The 9,832-nt window shown below is 42.0% G+C and overlaps 1 protein-coding gene across 1 annotated transcript; it reads right to left on the bottom strand.

Moving 5' to 3' along the window:
• Positions 1-3,520: 3,520 nt before the first annotated feature.
• LOC133883206 (late embryogenesis abundant protein 31-like) lies at positions 3,521-4,971 on the bottom strand. Its single transcript, XM_062322444.1, has 2 exons — positions 4,171-4,971; positions 3,521-4,092 (listed from the first exon to the last, which is right to left on the bottom strand). Exons 1-2 carry the CDS (start codon positions 4,816-4,818, stop codon positions 3,919-3,921), a joined length of 822 nt encoding a protein of 273 aa, XP_062178428.1. The 5' UTR covers positions 4,819-4,971; the 3' UTR covers positions 3,521-3,918.
• Positions 4,972-9,832: the final 4,861 nt, after the last annotated feature.

Below are 9,832 nucleotides of genomic sequence, written 5' to 3'. Positions count from 1 at the left end.
AACCCGACTAGTGGTCAAAGCGGAGCAGGTGGTCGAACACGACTAGTAGTTGAACCTGAGTTGATGGTCGAACTTGACTAGTGGTCGACACTGCCTGTGACACAATTTCGACTAAAGCAGACAAGGGCAAATCGAAATACACGGCGACTAAGATAGCAAAAACTCGACACTAGAAACTAGAACACGATGACTCAACCACCAAAAAAGACATCGACGATGGACTCAAACTCAACAACACGAAAACTGAAAACAAAATTGCGAAAGCTCAAAGTGGTTTGGACAGCGGAAAAACTATGATCTAAATATTTTTGTAGGGCAATTTTTCTGGACTCTACGTATTGGAACAAAATTAAACAAAGGGGATAACTGAGATTATCTAATGGGCAACCGAGGCTCTGATACCACTTGATACGCATTTGCCTGATCTTCCAAAAGGTAATTTGATAACTCGATTAGTGAAGTTTTGACGTTGATGATCCAAAGGCTCTGAACAGTACAGATCGAGAACCCTCGCAACCACTATACCACTACTCCATGATTATCAACCGTGCCAAAACACGATAGACCTCGCTAAGAAGGCTTTTCCTGCAAGTGAATCAAGAACACAAAAAGAACAAGTAGATGCAATCTGAGTATTACTAATTATAATTGAAGTATTCGAGTTTGGGGTTCAACAAACCGATAAATGGTGAAACTGTCTAAAATAGAATAATATAAGCTAAATCTAAGACTAAACTATGATGGCTACCGTATATTTATAAAGGAACACGAGGGGGTCAATCTAGGGTTGTGCAATTGTGGAAAGAGGCGTGCACAACCTGGACTCCGACCTCGACACGATTACAAAACCCGATAGGATCCAGAACGGTGATGCAACACCTTATTCCTTCGACTCTGACTAAACTATAACAAATATTTGGTCGAGCATAGATCCATTGGAAAGGGCTCGACATAAGCTTTCCAACAAGTCCAAGAACGCCTAAAATGGACTTCGTATGAGAGAGTAATACCCATTTTACTGACGTACTGTCTTGAGACTGGACCACGACCACGACTTCGACTAGAGCTCAGCCTCGAGTTCAAGTAGACTTGGCCTTCAAGGGGAGTCGTCCAAATAAGGTTGTAGTGCTTATCCCACGTTCTTAAGCAGTAAAATATCACAAGAATTTAGTAGTAATTCATCCAAGAAAACATGAACAACGAGAAACAAGTTCACTTGTGGTCTAATTGTCGTGCACGTGCTTTTGTAATTGGATCTTGTATGATTTGAGAATTATTGACAGTATTGATCGTATTCAAAGAAGCCATAGACTCATCAATGAGTTAGTCACTTTTTTCTGTATTTTTGTGTATGATGGTGTAATTAAAATACGGGTGTTGTAGTACTTGACAAGCCCTGAATTTGACCCAACTATTTTCTTTTGTCAAGCTAATCTGAGTCAATGGTTTCAAATCTAATGATAAAAGGGTGCTACCATCCCCTAAAATACTCGATTGCCTACCCCGATAAAGATTTGTGTGGAATTCGGAGAGAAGTACAAGGAATAACATTGGGAACTCATCAAGAGGATGAAGATGTACCCTCTTTTCACTAGTTTGATTTATCAACATAATGTTTTTAATAAGTTAACATCTGAAATGACAAAAATAGGGCTCTATATCCTTTTCTTCACTTTCCTTCCCACTGAATGGACAAAGCTAAATACTAGCCGTGCATGCTAAAGCCAATCCATCCACACACCCCCATTAGGAAATTACTTGATTAGGAGCCTTCCTAATCAGACTACCCTACCCAATTAAGCAACCACCATGCGGGGGCGTATCTACGGCCATTTAGGTACTAATGCCCATCCACCCGCACATCCCTAATTAGGAAAGTCCTTAATTAGTTACTTTCCTAATGCTTTGCTCCATAAGGCAACCGCATGCAACCTGCCCCCATTTGAATCAAAATGAAAAGCACATCAATAAAAATTTTGCAGCCAGAGAAGCAAACCAGTACAATCTTAGAAGCAAGTTGCAGTTGCTCCTGCCAATACCCAAATCCACATCCTCCGTGGGGATGGAGCTTCTCACCGCCTGAATTGATGGGGCAAGCTCCTCAACATCACCATTAAAATTGAACTCCATGCCACCCAAATAGAGCAGATCGAGCTCCTCGTCGCTGGGGACGAGCTCATCTGCACCTGGTCAAGCTCCTCATCGTCATGGATGAGCGGTCGCATCGAACGCCCAATCCTCGACCCAATGAGAGAGAACTCCACCAGTGACGAGAATCACCACATCATGTACATATTCAAAACAAAAAGCACATCAATACAAATTTTGAAAGCAAATTCCTACGACCAGAGAAGCAAATAAATACAACCGTATCACAAACACATAAGCAAATCAAACAAATCAGTAAGTAAAAATACAATTATGTGTAAGCAAATCAATTGTTCCAGCTAAGAAATGAAAGGCAGCTCAGAGTTAGGATTAGAAAAAAACCAAATTAATAGAACATTTGTATGCAAATTATGTGACTTTGAGAAGCCAAATTTGGATAACTACAAATAAAATTGAAAAAGCAATTTAATGCATTAGCTAGGCAAAATTGAAGCAATTTTGTACCTCTGAAAAGCAGTTCCTAGGTAAATTTATATAATCCTGAAAGCAAATTGCTGCATAATGGCGATGTCGCTAAAGCTCAATGATATGCTGTAGCACTCATGGGTAGGGCGTAGTGGGAAACAAGCTGCACAGACCCCAGAGCATGGGCCACCATCACGCAAGATTTGAAGTGGCTTTCCACTTCTTGGGCGACAAGGGTGCACAGGTGATGGATCCTACCTCCATTCGAACGTTGAAGAAGACGAGCCACAGCACGCGTGTCATTGCACATACTAGTGACGTTGCTGCATGGTGAGAAGGCGCCCAACATGGCTATCCTCCTGCTGCAGCCCGATCTCCATGACCTCCACGAGGCTCTCCCGCCCAAGCAGGTTGGAGTGATGCTCGTACGGCCCCACAAAGCCACCCACCGGTTAGACGGCGCACAGTGTGGGAGGCACGGCCATGTCCGTTACCTCTTGCAGGCGCTTGATGCCTGCGGTGTAGCCTGTGCCGTAGAAGAGCAGCATGTCCTGTGGCCCGACTCCCTCTTCCTAGGAGGCCAGCAGCGGCAGCTAACCACCGCGTAGCAGATCAAGAGGTGTCAGGGTGGAAGACATGGAGGGAGTAGTAGCCAAGCAACGGTCCCTCTTGCTACAACGCCAATAGTGGGAGCTCACCGTCAGCGACCAGAAGAGCAGCAGTATGGTGTTGGTTGGAAATGGGGATCTAGGCGGAAGGGATAAGGTGAGGGGGAGGACACCCGAGAGTAGATCTAGAGGCGTTGGGGTGGAAGACATGGAGGGAGTAGCAGCCGAGCAGAGGGCGCTCTTGCTATGGCACCAGCAGTGGGAGCTCTCCATTAGTGAGGTATGAGCTAAAGCTTCACAGGAGTAAGAACAGGGCGAGATGTGTGCCTGTCTTGCCTATTTGGCTAACCTATCTGCAAACTTGTTGGTTGTTCTATCAATCTTTATTACAGAATTAGGAACACCCTGGTATCTTTTGTCTTTTGTCTACTTTAGTTTTTCCGCTTCTTCCAATAGTTAGCCGATTTGTAAGCTCCGCTGCTACGATGCTTTATTCCGTTGCTAATCACTGCTACGCCGCCCGACCTCAGCAGCATTTCCGCAAGAATGGACAAGAGCATCCTTTTTATTTCTGTACACACGCAGCTACACTCCCAAGCTTGGTAAACATGCACCTAGGCTCTCGGATCTACCTGCGTTCTTGCATACTCCTAGTTCTAGATGTTCTTTCAGTATAGGTCCATTTGAGCTCTACATATATTACACAGCGAGTTCGTGGCATATATACAGGCATAATTCAGGCGTCGCCCAAGTCGTTATCTTCGTTGAGCCTCGCCGCCGTGGTCACCGCGGCGCCCACGCCGCCTGCCCTGGCGTGTGCTCCAGCGTCGTTGAACTTCTCCGCCTGCACCACCCTCGCCGCGTCCTCCGTCCCCGCCGCCTTGTTGCCCGCCAGCTTCGCCGTCGCGTCCTGCATCCGGACGAGCACATCGTGACCTGTGAACCCATTCAGAAACTTACGAACACTTGGACACTATAGACTGCTTACCGAGAGGATATCGCCGATCTTGAACTTGTCGTCGTCGCGCGTGGCCTGGGTGTTGGCGCGCGCCGCGGCCTGCGCCTGGTCGCCCAGGCCGCCGGGCATGGTAACGTCCGCTCCGTGCGCGCTCATCTCCGCGGCACGTATGGCCTCCGCGTTGGCCCTGTCAATGGAGCGTCCGCCCCCGGCCCTCGGTATCGCCTCCAGCGCTTCGCCGATCGTTATCTTTGTCGCGTCCTCCTCCACCGGCGGTGGCCGGTCGGCAACGGAGTACTGCTCCACGACCTGGCCTGCGACGAACTCGGTGACGATGCCGCCGCCGGGCACGGCGGTTTGAGTGACAGTGATGCCCTGGACAGCGGCAGCGTCGCTTGCCTGTCCCGGGTGCACGGCGCCGGCGGCCTGGTTGTACACGGCGGTCGTCTCCATGGCAACCGCGGCGCTGAAGCCACCGCTGATGCCCTGCGGGACCTGGACGCCCGGCACGCTATCCTCGAAGGAGCGCATGGCGGTGGCGTCGCGCGGCTCGATGGGCTGGCCGGCGAACACGTGGCCGTACCTGATGGCCTGGTCCGGCTGGTCCTTGTTCTGATCCTGGCCCTTGGCCTGAGTCTGGAGCGCGTCGTCTTCTCTTCTCGGCTGCGGCTGCGCCATTGCTACCTCTGTGTTCTCTAGCTAGCTAGTGTAGTGCTTGTGCTCCGACACGGTGACTTCGTTGTCTTCCTGAAAGCTCCGTCCGTCGTACGTATACGTGGAGTGGTGGAGTGGCTAGGTACACGGCCATCCGTGGTGGCCAGATTGTCGTGGTCGGCGAGCGCGTGGTGCGCAGTGATGCAGTGTGTTCCACGGGCACATGTGTCGTGCCCTCGTGTCCTCGGCGTAAAGGTTACTCCGCGAAGGCATGCGTTACACGTGTATAGACCCTTCGCGAAGGTCGCACTCGTGTCGCCGCACGATGAAGATTGCACTGCTATCTCGTGTTATCGGGTAACGTACTTCCTGTTGAGTGTTGATATATTGAGGATATATAGAGAGAGGGGGATGGATAGGTGAAGGTATTCTTCCTTAACAGTAGACGCATACGGCGGTTAGCGTTAGAGCGATCAACCGCAACATCCTTGATCGATTCATCATCTATATAATAATAAAAAAATAACTTCTTCAAAAACTATGTAAAAAAATATGAGAAGAATTATGATTATAATATGCTATTGAAAAATTTCATAAAAACCAATGAAAAAATCTTAAGAAAAAATGATATGGCATGTATGCTTTTATTGATATTGTCTCATTAAAAATCTTATACAAGAAAACTTCAGAGTAAGACTCATAAAGAGAAAAAAGTCTAATATATATGTAGATAGGTATGGAGCCTGGTGGTAAACCCCAAGATAGGAGCTGAGCTGGTGAGGGTTCGAGTTCCCTGTCCCATACCTTCTCTTGTAAGGGCCTCCAATGAAGACCCTAGGTAAAAAGGTCCAGTTGTAAAAAAAAGGCAATATATATGATCTAATGATCGTAAAAATATTATAACTTAGAGATTGACTCTCTGAACTATGCAATTTTTGAAGCCTTCATAATCATATGCCAATCCCACAAATACATTTTTGGAATATTGAAGTGGATAATGACTTACCGAATAAATCTGCTAGCTTATCATATAATTTTATTTGTAAGATATCTTGTGGCAATATGCTCTGTAATATTGCACTTTATATAACCTATCTGTATTTAAAAAATACAAGCAGTATTATCTTGATAGATAATTGTAGGATATTCTGATAAATCTATACCATATGATCGTAAAATTTAATTAATCATTCTATAAAACAATGACTCTCACATGATGCTTTATATAACGTGATTATGTCAGAATGGTTAGTAGAAGTAGCAAATAGAGTTTGCTTTGGATAACTTCCATGATAAGGTTGTACTATCATGTAGTAAAATAGAACTGGTTTATGATTTGGCAATACGAGGATCAGGCAATAAGTCAACATCGGTATCTCCTACCATGATCATATCTTGATTTTCTGATATAATAAATTAAGATGTTTTGTACATTCAAGATATCTGAGGATATTTTATAAACCAATCATATATCCTTTTGTTGGAACTATATTGTATCTAACCAATAATCGACTGCAAATGCAAATTCAAAGTTAGATATGGTGCAATTTGCAAGATATCTGAGTGCTCCAATCATATTAAGATATGGAACTTTAGGTCCCGATATCACCTCATCATCAACTCTGGATTTGAATGGATGTTTGTCCATACTAAGAGATTGAATGACCATAGGTGCTTTAGATGAGATTTCTGATGGAATGTGCTCAAGTTACAGACATAAGCCAAAACTTGGTTTTACCGAAGTCTTTCATCTCAAACCCCGTATTTAGATGATTGCTAGCTTCTTTTATATCTTGTATGGTTCAAATAATATTGAAGACGTCAACATATACTGAGATCATACAAAATCTAGTGAGGAATTTCTTAATGAACACACATAGGCAATCATCATTTGAATAACCCTTCAGTAGAAGGAACTTAATTAGTGAGTTATAACATATATTGTCTGATTGATTTTTGGATTCGGATTTTAAGCTCTTGAGGGACTTTTATATAGATTCCAAATCTAGTGGCCCATATGAGTTTACGGTCACTACCTCAACTACACGGATAAATCCATCTATACTGACAAAATATTATATATCGAAACTTAATTCCACACATAATATGGGATTATGTTATCATTAAAAATCGATGTCAAGTCTCTGCACGAACTCTTGTGCTACAAGTCTCATTTTGTATCTCACCACCTCATTCTTTCGACTGAATAGACCCATATTACTTCTAGTGGGAAGTCATAACAAAGAGTTGGTATTACAGAGGTAAATATCTATCTCTTGTTAAGCGAGTGCAATACCATCTTAATTGCTTCCTTCTATTTTGGTCCAGTCCGAGCACTAGAGGCACTTTGTTGTGGCCATGGACTTTGGCCTGGATCCAATTGAAGGTCTTTAGCAATTTCGAGGAGAAATAACCCTTCTAACTTCTCATGATTTTTCACAACAATAGAGTTAGGGTGTTCCAATGTCCCACATATAAGTTTGTGCGCACATTTATGCTGGGTATTGCATGTAGAGCATCCATTAGGTGTCCTTCAAGAAGTTGTTGAATTTCATTTACTGATTTAGAAGATATCTTTATTTGCTTCTACGGCTGCATGAGAAGTATTATTTGTGCCTAGATCCCCCTCCTTATTTTTATTTGTGATATGAGTGGTTTTATAAGTTATCTCCACTCTTTATGGTGCATTGACCACTGGGATTAGTGACACCCTTGTGATCAGTAAATGCAATTAGAAAAATATTTACAAAGTGTTGCAAATTCATAATTTTCTGAACTTGTTGTTTAGATTCTTTAGTGCATGAATCTAAGGACTGATTGCATTCTTTATGATACATATCTTCTCCTAATGATGGAATAATTGTCCTTATCAAAATATAATTAGTGTATCGGGCTGTATCTAAGTCTCATGTTAGGAGTTCGAGGTATTATATCAATACGGAGATTTATACGTCCCTTAGATCCCCATTTTCCTGTATGGGTCGATACATGTATGCCGCGGTGGTGATATCGGTACGTAGAGAGGGTAACCGAATTTTTGTAGATGGGAAATTTGGTTGATTTTCACATACTAACTGCAATAGGGAAGTTGCATGATATGCAGGTTGGTACATGCAATAATGCATGATTCCAACAAGAGTTTGATAAATTACAATTATGCTAAGAATGGTCATGCAATTAATTTTAATTCTCTTGATAAGAGATTCAAGGAGACCATTTGAGTATGGACACGATTGATAGTTAGAACCATACAAGAGGTATTGAATGCCCATGAAGTAAATTTCACGGTATTATCCATTTGAATGGACTTTATCCTGCATCTAGGATATTTTTCTCTTAATTTGATCATTAGAACAATTAATTTGGGAAAAGCATAGTTTCTTGTGGAGGATAGATACACATACAACCATTTTGTAGATGCTTTATGGAGCACCATAAAGTGTCATAAATGGTCCACATAATGGTTGAATGGGACCACATATATCTCCTTAAATGTGGTCAAGAAAATTAAGTTGTTGATGTTTAGCTTTATCTTGAATTTATCAAGATTCTGAAAAATTATTGTGTACACACATGTGCTATGGGATTGATATATGTATGATACAATCAAGATGATAAGGAAGAAATTTCTCAAGCGTTTGCTTATCATATCCGTTGGATTTGGTGAGAAATAAACATCCGTCACCATTTTTAGTTTCGCATATGGAAACTATTTAGACTGATGTCTTTATAACTAAGTAAGGTACAAGTTGAATCAGGATACAAGAGTGCATCCATGATCACTAAGTACGTAACCATAGGGAGAATAATTGTGGATCGATCCAAATCCACAATTAATGCATCACGTCAAGTGATAGTCATAGCATTTTTATGTTTCAAAGTGTGAAAATATTTTTGCTCCCAGGAAATTATATTAGTGGTACAACTATCCACTAAACAAATTCCTTCCATCTGATTGCTTATCGTAAATTTTCTATGTATACAAGAGAAAATTTTGTAGGAATTTAACTCATATAGAATACATATAGTGCTGATTTTCTTCATTATCATGTCTTGAGAGACATTATTGTATATAGTGATATATAATATACAATATCATGTAGGATAATAGTAGGCATGTGATATTTAGGGGTTGATTAGGAGGCTAATAGTGTTCTCTCTAATAGTGCATCTAGCCCTTATGTGTAGTTTTAGTAATTAATGACAATACCTATGAACTAACAATGTTGTTGAGAATTGTTAGTAGGTTACTCCATAGACGATGAATGGAGGAGAGATATGCATGAGCTCTAGGTGAATGGGGAAATTGGAAGTGCTTCAAGATGAATGAGCTCTAAGCGATGCTCGGGTAAGTTAATGACAATATCTATAGATTAACAATTATGTTGAGAATTGTTATTAGATCATTCCATAGGAGATGCACAAGTAATGAAGCATGGATTCATTGAGAAATGCTATGAGTTCAAAGAATTGCATCAAAGTCATTGACATCTTAGTGATACTCATGAGAAGAAGGAAAAACTCAAAGAAGAAACTTGAAGCAAGAAGACTAAGTTACTTGTGGAGATCAAGTAACTAAAGGTATAAAATTGTCAATTAAATTTTATGGACTAACCCATGTGCTTTGTACTTGAGAGTGAGTTGGGGCTAGGATCTATAAAAAGGCATAAGTTGAATTGAAATCATATATGCCAAGAGAGAAGAACAAGACTGGACTCCATATTTGATAAAGTGAATTCCATGAATATGTTGAATACAAAGTGCTTTTCTATGGCAGGACAGTGAAGGGCAAGCAAGACTTGGCTGTGATGGACCATCCGGTGGTGAAGGGCAAGTAAATGGCTTCGCTTCGAAGGACCAAGGTACTGGTGAAGAGCAAGTGAAAGTTTTGCACCAATGGACCGTGTAAGGCCTTGGGAAGCTATAAGTGATTCGCATCAATGATATGAAGAATCAAGAAGAGATGGAGTGAAGAATATAAGGAAGCTAGCAACCCTCAAAGTTTGAATGAAAGAAACAGTACTTGAAAGTAGTCAAA

The sequence above is a fragment of the Phragmites australis genome, chromosome 10, assembly GCF_958298935.1.
Source record: "Phragmites australis chromosome 10, lpPhrAust1.1, whole genome shotgun sequence".
NCBI classification, from domain to species: Eukaryota; Viridiplantae; Streptophyta; class Magnoliopsida; order Poales; family Poaceae; genus Phragmites; species Phragmites australis.
This window is presented reverse-complemented; position numbering and strand designations above follow the sequence as displayed.